General features: G+C 34.8%; 2 protein-coding genes across 3 annotated transcripts; one reads left to right on the forward strand and one right to left on the reverse strand.

Annotated features, from left to right (window-relative positions):
* Positions 1–442: 442 nt before the first annotated feature.
* ucmab (upper zone of growth plate and cartilage matrix associated b) lies at positions 443–3,783 on the forward strand. The gene is made up of 5 exons (XM_026201821.1): positions 443–618; positions 758–814; positions 847–987; positions 2,237–2,335; positions 3,286–3,783. Exons 1-5 carry the CDS (start codon positions 561–563, stop codon positions 3,381–3,383), a joined length of 453 nt encoding a protein of 150 aa, XP_026057606.1. The 5' UTR covers positions 443–560; the 3' UTR covers positions 3,384–3,783.
* Positions 3,784–3,786: 3 nt separating this feature from the next.
* camk1db (calcium/calmodulin-dependent protein kinase 1Db) lies at positions 3,787–20,801 on the reverse strand. Of its 2 annotated transcripts, none has more exons than XM_026203281.1 (11): positions 19,934–20,801; positions 13,086–13,217; positions 12,402–12,476; positions 9,425–9,563; positions 9,139–9,268; positions 7,676–7,751; positions 7,450–7,562; positions 6,723–6,801; positions 5,438–5,525; positions 5,197–5,347; positions 3,787–5,055 (listed from the first exon to the last, which is right to left on the reverse strand). In XM_026203281.1, the coding sequence occupies exons 1-11, from the start codon at positions 20,026–20,028 to the stop codon at positions 4,961–4,963; spliced, it is 1,173 nt and encodes a 390-aa protein (XP_026059066.1). In that variant the 5' UTR covers positions 20,029–20,801; the 3' UTR covers positions 3,787–4,960. The 2 variants fall into 2 exon arrangements, with proteins under 2 accessions (XP_026059066.1, XP_026059067.1); XM_026203282.1 differs by having other exon boundaries at positions 3,787–5,084; positions 19,934–20,798.
* Between the last annotated feature and the right edge of the window lie 147 nt (positions 20,802–20,948).

The raw sequence follows: 20,948 nt of genomic DNA on the forward strand, positions 1-20,948 counted from the left end.
TGCTATATAAATAAATGAACTTGAACTTGAACTTGATATTTTAATATAACTGCTTATTGTTAGTTCATGTTAGATTACAACCATTAATAAATATCAACAAATTAAACGTTGGATTTTAATAATGTATTACTAAACATTGTAATCAATATGAAATGAGCTAAATAAATGCAATACAAGTATTTTTCATTGTTAGTTTGTTATCTAATGTATTTAACTAATGTTAACAAATGGAACCTTACTGTAAAGTGTTAAACCCTGTAAAAAAGAGTGTTATTAATAAACTCCTAAAGCAGTTATGCCAGTAAAAAACATCATTAGGCCATACAAACCGCCCCCCAACCTCCCCGCCACCAAAAAAAAAAGTGAGATCCCACAGAGCTCGATCCTTGCCACCTTTTCTTTCTAGTGCCACCCCCAGCTCAAAAGCAACACATTCCCAAGACTCCACCCCTCCTTCACCCTCCTGGTCAACCTCCATTCACTGCTCTCATGACCACAAGCCCAATATCAGGCAGGACGTCCGACACTTTTTCTCTACTCTTGCTCAGCTAAATCTAAAAATGTCCTGGACTCGACCTCTTCTTCTCACCTGTCTCGTTGTTTTGTCCGTCATCACCTGTGAGTAACCAGACCGTGGTTTACTTTACTGACCAACGGAAGTGTTGATTTACCAATGTGGGGAACCACAGACCTAATAGTCCCTGGAAAGGGTGGCAAATCTTTTGGACTCACCTCATCCGTGTGTCTTCTGTTACAGTGTTCCATGGAGCTGACAGTGCCGCTGTGTCAGATAAGAAGGCAGCCAATCCTGAAGGTGACAAAACTTCACAATGTTGCTGTAGATCTTTCTCAAGAGTTCTTCTGCCTCATTAATGTTATTCTTCACCGAAGGTGCACTGAGCAATGTCTTCATGCAAGAGGCAGATGCCTCCAGCTTCTTCAAACGGCGAGGCAAGAGGGCTGTGAAAACTCAAGATGAGATAAACGGTGAGACTATTTGTGCTCGAGTAAAAACTCAATTCATGTGCAACCCTTTGAGCAACTGTCAGCTACTATGAGGATTTTATATTAATTATGATATGAAATAAAAATATAAATATAGAAACACTATAAAGCATTTAAATGTTTACCATAAGATTTTGAAAGAGTTGTTTATTTTATTCAGCAAAGATGCACTGAACTGATCAAAAATTCTATTCACCTAAAAAAAGCCATAAAACTGATAAAAATTCAGCTTTGCATCACAGAAATAAATTCAAATTTATGAATAAATAAATATTTAAAAAAATTCAACTAAAAATGTTTTATTTTAAAATATTATATTTCAAAATAATAGTTTTTACTGTATTTTTTATCAAATAAATGCAGTGTTAGTGAGCAAAAGAGACGTATTTTTCAAATAATTTCAAAAATCTTACAGACCACAAACTTTTAAATAAACAACAACAACAACAACAAAAAAAGTCACAATTTGAAGTCTTGCAAGATAAATTTTCATCGATCACATCACTTTTGTGGCTTCTAGGACTTTTTGGCTAGGCGTGCCAGTGTTAAATGGTAAGAAAGAGGCTTTGTAGTAACGGCAAGCGCTGGCCACGCAGGTGCTGCTTTTTTGAGGCAGCTGAGGAATGTAAGGAAGGCAGACTGTGCACATAGCAGGAACCACGGGACAGGCTGGAGAAACCTGCCAGTGCTGGAGGAGGGGCTCTACTGCTGCTGAGGCTTCGACCTGGACTGAGATTATTGTTAGTTTATGGTTATGGGCTCACCAGAAATTATGTTTGACTCATATCTAGGAGAAATTATGACTGTATTAAAATTGTGAGGTGAAAATCAGGACAAGAGGACTTTCTTTTGTGTGGAAGATCCCAAGTGGAATCATAAATAGCTCCTTTCGGATTTCAAATGAAATAAAATTCATTAGTATGCAGCTTTGGTGCTTTATAATTCACTGCTGCTGTCACAGCAAATCAGGTGATCCTATTATGTAATACAAACAATGATGTAATAACAAACAGCCTTTTTTATTTATACTATTTAGCACAGTGAAACAGAAAATACATTATATTTAATATCATGAAGTCAGGATAAACTGCATTTAGTTAAAGTAGGGTATAATAAAAACTATGATGAAATGAAAAAACTGGTCTGCTTACTATGCTAAATGTTCTGAATCTGAATCTTACTTCTGTTTTTATTTCCTTATCTATCTTGTCATATTTTGTTGTCTTATTAGCTGAACAGAGACAGAGACTGGCCGCAGACGAGAGAAGGAGAGAGTATCATGAGGGACAGAGGAATAAGTTTGAGAGTTACGCAGAAGAGGAAAATGATGGTGAGAACTCAAATCACTCACCTGACAGCCATATTGGAGATATATATATATATATATATATATATAAAATCTTTAATTAAACTTAGTTCAGAATATTTTTCATATTCCATGTGATGTAAATAAATACAGTTTATGTACTCACTTTTGTTTAGGAATAAATAAATAAATATATATTCAAATATATATATTCAAAATATTCAAATTATATATATATATATATATATATATATATATATATATATATATATATATATATATATATATATAAATAATATTTGAATATTTTGTGATAGATTTGTTTCATATTGTCACATTTTATTTCAAGATGCATTTAATTTCGTATTTCATTAGGTTTTTAATTTTAAGGCGTTTATAATTTCAGGTGGTTTCTCATGTATTTAATAAACACCTTTATTTAACACCTTATTTACTTTATTTGCTTGTGTTTGCATTGTATTGTTCATTTATTAATTGCAACATTCCATGCCGTATTTCACAATTTCATTATTTAAAAAAAAGAAAATTATAGAAATATTGGTTAGTTTCATTTTAAAAAATCTGATATTTACTGTTATATTGTTTTAATGTCTTGCATATACTTTTCAAAATAGACCCTACAGAAAAAAATAAATACACCACGCCTATATAATACAACAAATGTCATTGCAATGTGAGAGAAATTGCCTGATATACAAATATTTGGAATTTATCAATTATGTCAATACAAAACTAATAGCATGTACTAAAGCTTTATTTAAATATGTATGTCTACATGTCTGTAGACTACAGTAGCTATACATGCCAATAATGCACATGGTCATGTTAGTGCAGCATAGCATCACATATCTACACAATTCCTCAAATATTATATCTGGTACCGTGAAGGCCTATGTGTAATCATCTGAATATACAGTTAGAGCTCAAATTCCTGCATTTATACTCTCCTCCAGAGCAAGACGAGCGCACCAGAGAGAAGACAGAGCAGTGGAGAGAGTTTCACTACGACGGCCTCGACCCATCTTACGAGTACAACCGACACACGGTGTAAAACACTGGAGAACTACGACAGAACGGGTGGACAGCTTTACAGTAGATCTCTGTGAAGGTGTTTGTGCAGAATGTCTGCAGTTAACATGCACACAATAGCGCAAAAGAACGTAGCCTTATATGTGTATTCATGCATACAGAACGTATGTAATCCATGTATCATAGTTCTTAAAAAAGATGTACATTTATTCATATGTAGGCTTTCTTAACCCTTACTGTATGACTAAACTTTATTTTTATTGCAATGTGTTGTACATTTCGTCACACACAAGTAATTTAATGATTATTAATTCTTAATTTCAAAGTGAATATGTATTCATTTTGTGCTGGGATAATGTAAAGTGTTACATTTCATGTTCGTAACAGCTACTTTAGGTTGAAACACGACAAGTCAACAATAATACTGGAGTCATCTTTGTCTTTAATGAAAATTTGAAACCATACACGCACCGAAAAACACTCACCACAGAACAAATCTACTAAAGAGAAAACACTGCTTACAACATTTCTGCGACCTGAATGAAAAGAACCAGCACTCAGCTGCTAAATTCAGAGAGCTGGTACGAAGACCAGGATGACACGCAAGATTTAGAGCAGAAACGGTCGACACATCATACCAAAACAGCTTCAAATTTAACTGGAAAACCGCGATGTTTGCATGTGAAGACTGGCCGATGTGTGAAATGTGAGTCGCTTTCGCTTCACTGAAACACAAGATCACTGGTCACTGGAGCTGGTACTTTTGATAAAACAAACACGTTATTGGTCAAGCGTTTATCAATCTCATCATTAGCCACAATTGAAAGCACAAAATTATGGTAACCGTTTACATTACAGTGTCTATATTACATATATTTGATGATAATAATAATAATGTCCTATTAATAGTAAGTGGCAATCGCAATAAATACCTGAATTTACAATGCAACATAATCACTGCAATGTGAAGTGTGACCAAACGTCATTTAAAAAAAAAGCAAAGCTTACAAACATACACAAAATAGAGCTCTTCTTCCACCATCATTGTATACCTTCAGAAACATTTGACACAAATCACTGAATGCTGATAAAAACATTAAACACGTCTCTGTTCATACAACATCCACATGCTTCATTCTCTCATTAATAAATGCCATGAGAGGCATCAAGGACCAAATTTCAAGTTTATACGTTTTGGATGACAATAAACGTGGCTATTGGTTTAAAGCGTGAATTTACTACATCAACTTCTTTTATCGTTTGGTTCTTCAAACCCGCAACAGGTTGAAATAAAGCAGCAAAACGTTACGAGAACTCTTTACTGAATGGAAATCGTTTTATCTACACCTTTTTTTAATCTTCTATTAAATCTCAGAGCAGATGTTCTTCATCTCAAGGTTTGTAATCTCCATTCAACAGCCGCATAAAACAGCCCCCTGAAATTCCCACCGGCCACTAGTTTGGATTCAGTCTGGCACTCCACTGGCTTTCCAGAAAGGAAAACTGGTTTGATTGGGCGACGGTGGACAATGGAAGTTACCGTTACATAGAAGAAAACACGTCTTTCCACAAAGTGGAAGAGTCTGACAGGAAGTGATGTCATTTGGAGCCAGTGATGATGGTAGTGACCGTGGATGGCCGCGTGTGCCGCTCGGGCGTCTTCGAGGAAGAGTTTGCCGCTTGCATGGACGAACCTAGACAAAGATAACACCCTCCTCAAGGGCTGTTCGACAATACGACATAATACAACACACAACACACCACTGCTGATGAGTAACTCAAGCTGGCCAACAGAAGTCTCATGAGTTTCTTGAAAAACGAAGGGAAAGACTTACAATCGCTGCGGTGGACTGAGGAAACATCGACCGACTGACTCTTCCCTGGCATGGATGTTGGATTCTGCTTCCTGCGTTGAGAGGAATCCATACTGCTGCCGAGCTGAAGACGCTTCATGTGTCTGATCACTGCGGTAGCGTTGAACGCTTGCTGTGAGAGAAGAAAACAGAAGTTTAAATCACCTTTCATGCTGTTCAATGTAAAATTTATTTTTGGAGGAAACAGGAAGTGGTCACTTACTCTCCATTTTGCTTTGGCAAAGTTCTTCTTCATCTGTCGGCTGACTGATTCGTGGATGTTCTTACAGAGTGCAGTATCACCAGCTATCCTGAAATCAGAGGAGAGTCAGGGGTTGGACTTTCTGTTGTATCATCTTGAGTCTTGAGTATAACTGTATCACGTAAAAACTTGTGCTCCGGTGTTATTTTAATATACTATTATAGTTTCATTTATATTTGAAATAAGTGTCATTTTTACATTTCCCATTTTGTTGTTTATAAATTTTTTTGGGTTATTTTAATTACGTTGAATTTTTATTACTTAAAAAAAAATGCCTACATAATTTTTTATTAATTCGTATTTTACTTTTAGTTATTTTAGTAGATCAAGTTAAAAGGAAAAATGTTGGCAACTGGCTCAAATTAAATAATGAAATAAAGATAAAATAAAAGTCAATCTTTAAGTAATATTTTGATAAAAAAAAAATATTATTCAGTTTAGTTTTAATACACTAACCCTGTGCTCAGTAACCTCATGAGATGAATATAATTTCAGTTCTTGTAAGGTAATCCTTTATAATATATAATAATATGTATCTAAAATATATATATATATATATATATATATATATATATATATATATATATATATATATATATATATATATATATATATATATATATATAGAAATTATTCTAATACGGTGATTTGTGCCTTTTCAGAATTCAGTGATGAATTGAAAGTTCAAAAGATCAGCATTTATTTGAAATGCAAACATTTTGTTACATAAAAGTCTTTACTGTCACTTTCGATCAATTTAATGCCTCCTTGTCTAAATAAAACGATTCACTTCCGTTAAAAATACATTTGAACTGTGTATAAATTCTTACATAATTTATACAAAACAGGCCTTTTTTAGACTTTTATCTTAAATTTTACATTTACATTTTAAAACACTTTTTTTGTGTATTTTGACATTCCCAGTTCTCAATATCGTAATGCATATGAATAAATATGATTTAATATAATATAATATAATATAATATAATATAATATAATATAATATAATATAATATAATATAATATAATATAATATAATATAATATAATATAATATAATAGGATTATATTATATAATTTAGGATGATTGGACCATTATTTCCCAGTCATTTCAATGTACTTATTTCCTTTATGCTTAATGTTATTGACAGCAACTAAAACCTTAAACCAGCAGCAACTAATAAAACCTCATTGTTTTTCATGAGAAAGGATGTAAACGCGATGCGTCTATATTCCCGGTCGCTCACCACGGATGCCGAAGAGCCTCTTCACAAGTGAACCTCTTTTCTGGATCTTTCTGCATCAGGTTCCTAATGAAGTCTTTAGCTATGAAACAGCACAAATGGGAAAATAAAGAGACCGGAATCAGTTACACAAGGGCGCAGTTCTAATTGTGAAAAAATGACACCCTCCTACTCTTCCCCAGACACCAGGGAACAGCTTGTGGTGTGGGTGTCGAGTTGTTATTTTCAAACCGATGCCGAATGGCCTAGCGCCATATAATGCTTTTCATCTGCTGACTTATATTTGGCTATTACTTTCGAAAAACCCTTATTAAAGTGTTGCTCGTGGGAAAATAAAGTCGTGACTATCAGTGACAAGTAAACACAAGAAAGCCAAGTCACACTTAATGATGGCATTTAAGTGGGTAGAAGAGACAAAAAGAGGTGAAGAAGGGTGTCATTTTCTCCAATACTGAAGCTGATATGAATAAATGTAAAAGTTGATCTCATTTAAGGGTCATAAAAGGGATAAATCACCCCCCCCCCCCCCAAAAAAAAAAAAGAAAATCCAGAAACTAAATAGTCCCATAGACTTCCATTGTATAGACAAAAATACTATGGAAGTCAATGGGACCCAATGAGTCACAAATGTTCTCCAAAATATCTTCTTTTGTGATCTGGAATGACATGAGTAAATGAGGTCTGTTTGATATATGATTCATTTCAAAGTGATTTCCAATTTTATACACACCTGAATCAGAAATATCGTCCCAATACGGGGAATCGAACTCGTATTCTGCCCTCAGTATTTGCTCGAACAGTTTGGAGTCATTCTCATCATAAAACGGAGGGTATCCACACAGCCTGCGGAGGTCGAGGATTCAAAAGTGGTCAGGATTTTAAACTTCTTTTCAAAATAATGACTGTAAAAATGGAACACAGCCAAGTGTGTTTCATATGGGGTTAAAAACACTCACAAGATGTAAGCAATCACTCCTATAGACCAGCAGTCCACAGCTTTGCTGTAAGGTTTCTGCGCTAACACCTCAGGAGCTGAAGTATTCAGTGACAGAGAACACAAATGAAATTATTCAAGTGTAAGGATAATTTACCCCAAAACAAACTGAATCATCATTTAGATCAGTTCATGTCTATGAAGCTTGTTTTTCTGTCATGTAATAAAAATAAAAAGATACTTGCAATTTGTTTTTTTATCTCACAATTCAAAAAAAAAGTCAGAATTACAAGGTATAAACTCGCAATCGTAAGAAAAAGGTCAAGAACTACAAGATGTTTGGTGCAAAGGGTTAAAAATCAAGCATTTTGGAGATTATTTCAGCTTGGTACCCAATTTAATCTTATCTTAATTTGTCTCTGTATGTTGTTTACTTCTAATGTTATGCCACTTTCTATTTCACTTTTAGATTTTTCGGGTTCCGGTCGGGTTCAGCAAAGGGTTAAAAAAGAACCCTTTGGGACACTATTTCAGCTTGGTACCTGATTTAATCTTATAATAGACACTTGGATGATAAAGAAATAATATGTTGTGGGGAAAAAAAAAAAATCACCCTATGCGATTGAGAAAACGAAAAAATAGTTGATCCTCTACACATCTTTGGCCATTTTTTGCTATTTTTGTCCAGAAATAAGGTCAATATGTTGTCAAATGTCAAAAATAACCATTCCATTAAATTCCTGGGGTCACAATTGTATGGGAAAATGTGTTCATTTGTCTCTGTATTTTGTTGACTTTTAATGTTATGCCACTTTCTATATCACTTTTAGATTTTTTGGGTTCCGGTTGGGTGCAGCAAAGGGTTAAAAAAGAACCCTTTGGGACATTATTTCAGCTTGGCACCTGGCAGATTATGAAAATAGACACTTTAAGGATTTAAAAAAAATCAGGTGGCATAAAAAATCAGGGGGGTGTGCGTGGACCCCTATTTCCATCTAGACTACAGTATTTTGTGCTTTTTTTGAACTTGACAGACAAGTGCACATTATCACTTCATAGTATACAATTTGCACAGAAATTGTAATATATATATATATATATATATATATATATATATATATATATATATACCTTTACAATATAATGACAAATACTTTACAAACACAGGTGGTAAAGAAAATATCTGATCGGAAAAATCAGCGAACAACCATCAAATGTGAGCTGTCACAGAGAACTCTAGGAATGTCAGTTTATGGTTTTTCAGTGTACAGTTACAGTAGAAGACTGTACCTTAAGCTCACTTTTTAAAAAACTGTATATTTAACAGTATTTTACTGTAACAGTATAGATCTGTTCGTTTTTCACCATATAAAGAAACTTACCATTTACCAATTAGAAGTTTTTTACCAAGAAAATTTGATTGGGTGCAGAATAACACACACACACACATATATATATATATATTTAGTGGATCGACAGCCCTACCCACATATCCAGGCGTCCCACAGGCTGTGGACATGATGTCATTGGCTGCGCCCTCCATCTTGGACAGCCCAAAATCACTTATCATAATCTTGGATTCTTCATGGGGGTTATAATAGAGCAGATTCTCTGGCTGTCAGGAGATGAGAGAGAAGGTGGTAAGGTTAAAAAGTCACATACTTCTTGTTTCCACTTAAGTGGAAGTGATTGATCGCAGTGCTGTTCCAGCTTCCTATTTACTGTATAGTGTAAGTATATTGGTTCGTGTTGGTGTGAAGGAAATCATCACCTTCAGGTCCCGGTGGACTATCCCCAGTGTATGCAGGTAGTTAACCGCATCCACCACCTGCTTGATTAAAGCGCTGGCATCCTGCTCGGTGTAGAAACCCCTCTCTACGATACGATCAAACAACTCCCCACCTGAGACACTAAAGAAATAAAAGAAATCGTTTTTTAAACAGATATTTTATTAATAACATATTATAGTTAGTTATGAAAGTCAAAATTACATGCAGGTATATATATATATATATATATATATATATATATATATATATATATATATATATATATATATATATATATTACTGATTACTGTCACTAAAATCGAATGCATCCTTGATGAATAAAAGATTGAATTTCTTACAAAGAAAATATACTGACAATCAAACTTTTGAACAGTATGTTTTAAACTTCATTATAACTTTTTTATTCACTTTGTAAAATAAAAAAATCATTAACATTATAGTAAAAAAAAAAACCCAATGAAATTAAATGAAAAAATAAAAAATAAAAAAAAATAAAAGAGTGGTTAAAATATGTGGATAAATACAGGTCCTTCTAAAAAAATTAGCATATTGTGATAAAGTTCATTATTTTCCATAATGTAATGATAAAAATTTAACTTTCATATATTTTAGATTAATTGCACACCAACTGAAATATTTCAGGTCTTTTATTGTTTTAATACTGATGATTTTGGCATACAGCTCATGAAAACCCAAAATTCCTATCTCAAAAAATGAGCATATCATGAAAAGGTTCTCTAAACGGGCTATTAACCTCATCATCTGAATCAACTAATTAACTCTAATCACCTGCAAAAGATTCCTGAGGCTTTTAAAAACTCCCAGCCTGGTTCATTACTCAAAACCGCAATCATGGGTAAGACTTCCGACCTGACTGCTGTCCAGAAGGCCATCATTGACACCCTCAAACGAGAGGGTAAGACACAGAAAGAAATTTCTGAACGAATAGGCTGTTCCCAGAGTGCTGTATCAAGGCACCTCAGTGGGAAGTCTGTGGGAAGGAAAAAAGTGTGGCAAAAAACGCTGCACAGCGAGAAGAGGTGACCGGACCCTGAGGAATATTGTGGAGAAGGACCGATTCCAGACCTTGGGGGACCTGCGGAAGCAGTGGACTGAGTCTGGAGTGGAAACATTCAGAGCCACCGTGCACAGGCATGTGCAGGAAATGGGCTACAGAAAAGCAGCACTGGACTATTGCTCAATGGTCCACAGTACTTTTTTCGGATGAAAGCAAATTTTGCATGTCATTCGGAAATCAAGGTGCCAGAGTCTGGAGGAAGACTGGGGAGAAGGAAAAATCCAGTGTCAAGTACCCACAGTCAGTGATGGTCTGGAGTGCCATGTCAGCTGCTGGTGTTGGTCCACTGTGTTTTATCAAGGGCAGGGTCAATGCAGCTAGTTATCAGGAGATTTTGGAGCACTTCATGCTTCCATCTGCTGAAAAGCTTTATGGAGATGAAGATTTCGTTTTTCAGCACGACCTGGCACCTGCTCACAGTGCCAAAACCACTGCTAAATGGTTTACTGACCATGGTATTACTTTGCTCAATTGGCCTGCCAACTCTCCTGACCTGAACCCCATAGAGAATCTGTGGGATATTGTGAAGAGAAAGTTGAGAGACACAAGACCCAACACTCTAGATGAGCTTAAGGCCGCCATCGAAGCATCCTGGGCCTCCATAACACCTCAGCAGTGCCACAGGCTGATTGCCTCCATACCACGCCGCATTGAAGCAGTCATTTCTGCAAAAGGATTCCTGACCAAGTATTGAGTGCATAACTGAACATAATTATTTGAAGGTTGACCTTTTTTTTGGATTAAAAACACTTTTCTTTTATTGGTCGCATGAAATATGCTCATTTTTTGAGACAGGCATTTTGGGTTTTCATGAGCTGTATGCCACAATCATCAGTATTAAAACAATAAAAGACCTGAAATATTTTCAAGTCAGAATATAGCAAATTTGATTGTTTATAAAAGTAATAGCACACCTTCAGTCAATAAGCAGCATTAAAAACAAAACAAATCCAAAAGCAAAACATAAAAACACTAAAGAGCAAACCAAGACAAAGGAACACCCCCCCCCCAAAAAAAAAACACCCAACGCCAAAAGAACAATAACAATGCAAATCAAAACAAAAACAAAAAACATTATTAATTTAATTTCAACAAGCAGCAAATAAAATAAAATAAAATAAAATATATTTTTTTAGGTGGTTAAGTATTTGTTTACTGGCTGAAAAGCAAAAAAAAGCAAGGCAAAACAAACCAAATCAAAGGGTAAAAAAACACCCAGAAAATACAGCAAAACAAAAACAAAAAACACAAAAAAATAAATAATTGATTGATTGAAGATGATTCAATTCAACAAGTAGCAAACCATAAAATTAAATTAAATTATACAATTAAATTAAATTAAAACTCATTGTTAAAATATATGCATTAATATGTGATGTGAAGAAATATGATATGTGAAGAAAATTAAACAAATCAAAGGGGGAAAAAACTCACAAAAAAACACAGCAAAACAAAAAAGAAAACCCAATTCAGATGCAAATAGCAAATAATAAAATAAAATAAACCCCATATTTAAATCTGGGTTCAAAAACAAAAAATTCTAATGTTTCTCATGTCAACCTACAGATTATGGATGTAGATTGGGGAAATCATCAGTTGTTCAGATCAAAAAAATGATCAAAAATAAGAATTGGCTTCCTTTCAAGTCATGATTTGGACGCCCCACAGGACGTTGAATGGGAATGTGAATTGAAATGACAGGAAGAAATATATCCTGGACTGCAATTAAAAGGAACTCAACAGTCACACAACAAGAACAGATTACTTCTTAAGTGTTTCAAGCTTTCCATCTAGCAAACCTGCTTCACATCGTTTGGCTCCCTTTCAGAAACTCTGCAGACTTAAAGCATTAATTGAAGAAGCAAACAGATTCTACTCACAGTTGCATAATAAGATACAAATGAGAGGGGCTCTCGTAAATGTCTTCCAGTGCCACAATGTTCTCATGCTTGACCCTGAAAAGAACAGATGAAATATTTGATCAATTACAGAGTGGATCCGCACATGAGTGGATTATGAAGGCTTTGTTATGGATGGCAGAAGTTCGTTCCCGTACACCACCACATACGTTCTTGGGCTGGTACGTTGAGCTATTAAGCTATTTTATTCATGCAGATGATGAAAACAAAATAAATTCCCAAATGTAACTCGCTAGACAAAGATTCAATCTTTCTGACCACTGCGTCTCCAATCCAGCTGCAAGCTGCAGCGTTTTTACTCACCAACGTTTTACCATGACAACCGCGGACCTTCGCTCGGCCTCAACGTGCAGTGAATAGAGAGGTCTGCGGCGGAGGCCACATGAATCATTTGTACAGTCTTAAAAATGCTTCCGACGCTTTTGACAGGGACAGGTAGGAGTCAGTAAAGGTAGGAGGCTGTAAGGGGCGTGTCATAAAGTCTGAGTCATCTCTCTTGCTCTGTGGAGAAAAGCTCAAACTCCCACTAACAGCTTCCTTTGAACTTCAGTGTTTCTGTCTGTAGCTGAGGAACTTGTGTAAAGCATGTAATGGGCGTCGGGTTTGTTATTTTAAGCCTTTTCTGGGAGCTTTTAGAATACTTACTTCCTCAGCACTGCAATCTCGTTTTCTATTCCGCTCTCTTTTCCTCTTAGTGCTTTTTTTGGAATGCATTTCACCGCATACATCTCTCCTGTGGCCTTCTCTTGGGCCAGGACCACCTCAGAAAACGCCCCACTGGAAAATAAAAAGCATGAAAGAAAGGCTAGGTGTAAAATAGTGTTTGGAGATTTTTGGGAATACAGAGAAAGGACAGAGAAAAAATAAGGTGCTTGCAAGGTAAGCAGCATATATAGTAAGGTGTAACAACAATGACAATTTAATAAAAAAAAATATATATTATTATTATTATAAATAAATTAGCTTTAGTTAGCCGGAATTAAATATAACAAAATAAAATAAAACATAAAATAATAATACAATTAAACATACAATAAAACAAGACTGCCTAAAATAAAATAAAGCAGTTGTGGGGCAGGCCTTTAGAAAGGCTACAAAGAGAAAATCAAAATAAACAAATAAAAAATGTTTTAGAAAGACTACAAAGAGGCAGAAGCATAAAAAATGTTGTTTTTAGACAGCCTACAAAGGGACAGAACTAAACTCAAACAAACTAACCAAACACAAAATAAAGCAAAACAAAACAAAATAAAAAATAAATAAAATAAAATAACAGTGCTTCAGACACCCTATAAAGGGACGGAAGCATACAACTAAATAAAATAAAAAACAGTAGACGGACAGTAACATAATTTCAAATACTAAAGACCCACTTCAAATGTCTGTACTTCTGTCCGTACAAATATTTGTTTAAAGCTGTACGCAGACATTCATGTCTGCTGTGATTCTGTAGGGGTGTTGTATCAGATGCACTATGTGTAATCAGTTGACCACCGTGGCTTGCAGCTAAGCCTTTACTGGTCACTGAAAATCCGCTCTAATCCCTCGGCACACACACAGTCATTTACAAACACTAACACGAGCACTCGCCGCAATCCTGAAAGCTTGCAACCAAAGGCCATATTTCAGTCAAAAGGTTTCCTGAACCGTTTACCAAATATAGAGCTTGGTGCTTTGCCAAAATTAAGCATTTGTCATCTGTTTCTTAAACTGTAAAATTCAACTCTCATTTGTGATTGAAACGTAAGCCCTTCAGGAGGCTAGAAATGTGGTGACTCATTGGCAGAGCGCCCAGCAGGTTGAGTACTTTGTAATCTATGTGTTCATATAAGTGTGTGAGATTGCATTGGGTACAGCGTTCATCTCTGCAAAGGATTAAACCAGGAGAAAAACAACAGCGTGTGGTTTGGCAGAGTGCATTAAACATCAGATTTAACGCATATGTAATTGAGGCACCTTTCACAGGTCAATGTGAGCGGTGTTTTCCGGTGCAAAAAAAGGTGCTGGAGTGTTATGGATGGTTGGCAGGTAGTTGCTAGGTGGTTGTTAAGATGTTTAGAGTGGTTTGAATTGCTATGTGGTTGCTAGAAAGTTATGGGTGGTTGCTAGGTGACTGTTTATTGGGCCAAGTCAGAACATAGTAAATAAAAGTGACAGACACACCTTGTCAACAAGCAGCATGAAGAAAAAAAATATATATATGTATGTCTTCCCGCCATTTTGGAGAGTACCCAAGAACATAATCAATGCATTGTTGACATTCGTAAGGGAAAGAGTGTGCATGGACATAATTGGCATAATCAGTTGTTGCTTACGCTTAGGGTAAAGCAGTGATAATGCTAAATGTTGGAAGACAGTGACTCAGGGTAAAAGAATTGTTGAATAAAGTCATCATTTTTGTTTTCTTTGTGCAAAAAAAAAAATAATTCTAATAGCTTCACAAAATTGAAGTCGAGTCACTGATGTGACATGGACTGTTTTAAGCAAACGGGGAAGTCGTGGCCTAGTGGTTACAGACTGTGACTCCTAACCCTAAGGTTGTGGGTTTGAGTCTCGGGACGGCAATACCATGACTGAGGTGCATTTGAGCAAGGCACTGAACCCCCAACTGCTCCCCGGGCGCCGCAGCATAAATGGCTGCCCACTGCTCTGGGGGTGTGTTCACTGCTGTGTGTGTGTGTGTGTTCACTGCTGTGTGTGTGCACTTTGGATGGGTTAAATGCAATTCTGAGTATGGGTCACCATACTAGGCTGTATGTCACGTCACTTTCATATCCTTACTGCATTTCTGAACCTGGAAACATTACAATTGTGTTGCTGTCTAAAAAACTAAAACAAAACTAAAAAACAATGCAATTCCAAAATGGCCCTAATAAAATAAAAATTATAAACATATTTCTAATTTATATAGTATATAGTCAGTGCAATAGATTATTTATTTCCATTTTTGCCATCAGCCTGATGTCAGTAAACCAACAGCAGAGGAAATCATCAAAGCCACAGGAAGTGTAAACTCAGAAAAGCCATGTGTGTCACACCTTGAGGTAAAGGCTACGAAAGCATGACCGTTTACCCACATCCACTGCCCTTTATGTGCTTTGTGTTCCTTGACATGCACCTGACAGTATATTTGCAACAAAGCTCTTCTCTGGAAAGCATGCATATGTTTGCCTATTACGCTCAACGAGGAACTAGTCTTTATATATCATGACTCTGTGGTCCATGACCTCAATGTTAATGGTGAATTTCTCAAGAAAATGTCAATTTTATAACTCTATATATAAGCATTTGGGATGTGGGTGTAATCACATATTATGGGATGTAAGGGAACGTCAATTCAGAACAGAGCAGGTAAAAATATCTTTTTAAGAGGAATAATTCAATCCAAAAAGGAGCTTTTTGTCATTTCAGCAATTACATGCTGAACTTGCGCGACCACGACCTGAGGTGAATTCAGGAAAACTGGCACCTCCACTTGAAAGGTAACAGGATTACGACGGGATTAATCTAAAATTAACAGATTAACACTACACTGATGGTATTTTCTCATTTAGAAATGCCTAACGCGCTACAAACAGAGTTTGAACAATAGAGACTGTGTGGATGGGTGGAGATTTTGTGTAGGTTTTTGTTGACTTACTGTGTGTAGGAAAGTCTGAGCTATTTCTGACAAGAAATAAAATGTGACCAAAGTCATACAACCAAAACAACAGGTGTCACTGTCTTTGTATAAATCCACAACATGCTTTCATGCAGATTCCATCCCATTACAGAATATATAATAGTTTTAGCAAAGCTGATATGATAAAAGGCACATATATATATAATAACTAATGTAATTTAATATGAATAATAATACGAAGAATAAACAACTTTTCTGCCAAAGTAATCTAATTGTAAAAAGATTACAGGTGCTTTAGGAACTTGGTACATTATTATTATAGAAATACTATAAATCTTCATGCTGAATTCTATGATTTCTAAGAATGTATTTTTTAACAAACATGTCTGAGAGCTGTTTTCAGTTTAGTGCGTCTGAAAGCTGCGTCTGGAAAATCTTGTGTAAGGTGTATTAGAGAATCTGTTATGTCATCTTCAGGATGGGAAATCCTAGAGAGATAATCCAAGTAAAACATGTTCTAGATTGATGCTTGTTCTTGGTCAAGTGTAGCACACATCATTACAACAGCTTTTAACATCTACTACCAAATGGAATTCAATTTCTATATTAGACTATATTAAATGTATAAACTACCATTCAAAAATGTGGAGTCTAAGATCTTTTAAATATTTTTGAAATAAGTTTCTTATGCTCACCGAGGCTGCATTTATTTAATCTAAATACAGTATATATAAAAAAATAAAAAACATAATATTTTGAAATATTATTACAATTTCAAATAACTGTTTTCTATTTGAATATATTTTACAATCTAATTTATTCCAGTGATTCAAAGCTGAATTTTCAGCATCACTACAGACTTCAGTGTCATATTATCCTTCAGGAATCACTGTGATATTCAGATTTCCCGAAATCAAATACTTCCCTACTACATAGCATGCAAAATAAAATAAACAAAAACAGCAACAAAAGCGGTATACCAAAATTATAGTATGTCTGAATTCATAGTATTCAAAAAACAGCAAGTCCCCGAAAAACTTACTTTCTGAAGTGTGCAGACAGAGCAGACACTTTACTATCCCATGAGGCCACGGGAGAGGATTTCATGTATACTACCCATATTCATACTATATAGAATCTACTTTTTTGATAGTCGAGAAGTAAGTCAAACGTAGGACCTACTGCACCATTAGTTTGAGCTCCAATACTCCTGCTACAGATTTTCAAGTATAGTCCTGAAGACCTCAGTTAGCTTGTTAAGATAAACTCGGCAGGAAGTGGGTCTTCTCCAGGAGCAGATTTGAAAACTTGTCATATATATTTAAGAAAACATAATCACCATCACCTTTGAAATCAGAAGAACTCAAATGACTGGAATGATGGGGGAAAATGGCATATTGTGCACAACACAATAAAAAACTATTATAATCTGGACATGCAAAGAGCGAGACTTGAGAAACAGAAAACCTGGAAACGGTGTATTCTTTCCCCTCTTCTGCAGTCAAATAAGTCAAACATCTGGGCATATGTGGTGTGCGATTGTAAAAAATGTTACATAATGCAAAACTCAAGCATCCTCATCTGACTGCACACATTATCTTCAGATGTTTGGAAAATGAACTAAATATTTTTTTTTTTTAAATGAAAGGAAATAAAAAATAAAATAAAATAAATATTTGAGCTAATCTGCCTTATATAGAAATAAATTAAATTAACAAATTAAACATTTGCGCTAATCTGCCTTAGATAGAAATATATTAAATTTATAAAAAAAATAAAAGATATTTGAGGTATGATTTATGCCTGACCTGACCAAAATCATCTGTCTTAAACACATATTATCTTTAGATGTTTGGAAAAGGTACTAGATTGAAAACTTATATTAAATATAAAACAAAACAAAACAAAACAACAAAAAAGTAATAAAACAAATACTAGAGGTATCATAATTCTGTGCCTTATAATCTTTAAAAAAGACAATAAATTGAAACAAATATATATATGAAATATATATATATATATATATATAACTAAATAAAAAAAACTAAATATCTAAATTTAATTTAATTAAGTACAAGAATGGTAGAAGAATATGATATAGCACAGATGCAATGCAATCAATTCCTGATTAACTATCTAGAAAATTATACATAGTTCATTTTACAATGGTGCTGAACGTGTCAGCTAAGGGACTACCACAAATTTACAGGACAAGTATTAAAAAAAAGATAAAAAAAAGGAATAAATAATAATCACAAATGGTGAAAGATGAAAAAAAAATTCACTCTCTAAGGGACATAAAAATACCTGTCCTGTTTATGGTCCCTGTACATCATATAAATAGACATCTCTTGGTCTATTTCAAGGTATTACTAGGGAAAACCCAGTGAACCTGTATTTCATTGCTTCTACAACAAAAAGAGGAACAGTTGTTCATGACAACATAAGGCCATGTTGCCGGATGTGGGATATTAAAAGTGACAGAACAAGGCCTACACATTAAAACCCGCTATGCCAAGTAGGTTAAGTATGGATTTAAAATGCATACATATTATGCAGTGATACAGACCACATTGCCCACACCAAAACACCTTAATATATGTCTGGTTTAATATGCAACTCTGCAGTTTATATGAACAAATAAGGGAATGCTAGGATAAACTTTCACCTTAGTCACAGGGTTGACAGTTTTACAGTCCATTGGCTATTACTAGTCCTGCGCTCAAGAAACAAAAAGTGTTTGTTAGTTTATTACAAACAACCAGCTGTCAATAACTGATTTGCTTACTGTACAAACCATGGTAACAGGGTTGACTGACAAACCCTACAAAATGTAAGATAGTGATTTTAAAAAAGGTAGGATTTTTAATCACTAGTAGGATTTATTTTTATTATTATTATAACATGATCGTTTTATTTTAAAATGTATTGAATTACATTTCATTTGAATAATTATTTATGATGGTAACAGGGTTGATGGATACCTGGGGGATGCAAATTCAAGTCTTTTTTTTTCTCAACCGGTTTAATAACATCTCAATGAATAGTATAAGCATCTGTGGAACATAAAGTGTTATTAGAAAAAATATTTAATGCTGATGTTTAAAAAAAAAAAAATCCAATTTTATTTATTTTTTTGACAAAAAAACTAATCCAGTTGTCAGCAATTATTTACTGTATAAAATTGTGGCAGGATTGACTGACAAATATACATATATACATACATTATATATACAGTATATATATATATATATATATATATATATATATATATATATATATATATATATACACATATACATATATATATACACACATATACATATATATATACACACATATACATATATATGTACACACATATACATATATATGTACACACATATACATATATATATATACACACATATACATATATATATACACACACACACATATACACAGATATATACACACACATTATATTTTTAATTATGATCGACTTCTTGAGATAGATAGATTCTATTAACGTCTGAAAAAATGATATATGCCTATAAGTAGAGTAGGCTAAATACAATAGTCTATACCAGCTTTTATTTTCATAGGCTATATATACATATGCAAATGAGTGTCCTGACATTACACATAACGTTATATTCATGAGGCACAAAAATGCAACCTTTTCTCGAGTCACTGATCCAGAAAATAAGCTTTCACTTTTTGAGCCATGTATTACCCAGAAAATGTGTGATTGATGTGATGATAAAGTTAATTATTTCACCTGTCTGTAACATTAATATTCTCACAGGTCAAACTTTGAGAACGCAAACTGGAGGAATATTGACTCTCTGAAATATGGAGATCACAATGTCAAAGCATCATTCATACTCACGTCCCGAGGATTTCCTTGAACTCAAATATCTTCCTGATGTCATCCACTTGCTTTTTCCACGATCCATTCACAGATTCGTCGCTTCCCCTGGCCATGGTGCTTCCAGGGTGAGCGCTGCCTCCGAATAACCTTCTTAACGCGGCAATCTTTCCAGCCTTACAGGAAGCACTAAACACAAATGGATAGAGCCGCGAACGCGAGTGTCGGTCTCTGTGACGGTGTGACCGGCTTTAATTGTTGCCCGCATTCCGTTTCATACCACCCGGTTACAGTACCGTTAACAGAGCGAGCACTGACCAGCGCACAGACTAATCCAGTCCCGCCTCACTGACTCACCGCGCTCGAGCTGAACCAACAGAACGTGTAGCGCGCGCGCAAATGCGTGATTCCGTGTTCTCGAGGTATTGCGAAGTAGGGCTGCTGTACCGCTGCGGTCGACAAATGATGCAACTGTTGCCCGGTAAATACCCGGTGAAGGCGTGTGAGGGATGACAGCAGACGGCTGAGCACACTGCGTCAGGAACGGTACACCTGATGCATCAAGAGTAATACTGCATTCATCCTTAGCCATGCAAACTCTGGAAGTGTTTCAATAAACAGCACACACTAACACAGCCAAGAATAATACAAGACACTACTGGTGAATAGGGTACAATTTTACAAACAAGACATCACCATACTTATCTTGAATTACCACCGTTCATTAAGACAGTTGTTTTGGTTTAGAGTACTACAAGTTCTCTGAAATAGTGTGCTTAAATATGCAAATGATGATTTGGCTATTAAAATATACACTAATTTGCATACATTTGTAGAACATATGTCTGAGCATTAATAAAGCTAGGTTAAAAATTCTACAGTTTCATTTTGCTGAAATATTAAGGTTTTACAAAAGGGGTTTTGGATGTGTTTTTATCACAACATAAATAATAAATAAATAAATATTAAATACAATGTTATATAAATCAGTTGAAGTAGACATTTCGGGGCGTGAAAAATTCTCAAGGAAAAAGCA

Source organism: Carassius auratus, chromosome 25, assembly GCF_003368295.1.
Source record: "Carassius auratus strain Wakin chromosome 25, ASM336829v1, whole genome shotgun sequence".
Classification (NCBI taxonomy): domain Eukaryota; kingdom Metazoa; phylum Chordata; class Actinopteri; order Cypriniformes; family Cyprinidae; genus Carassius; species Carassius auratus.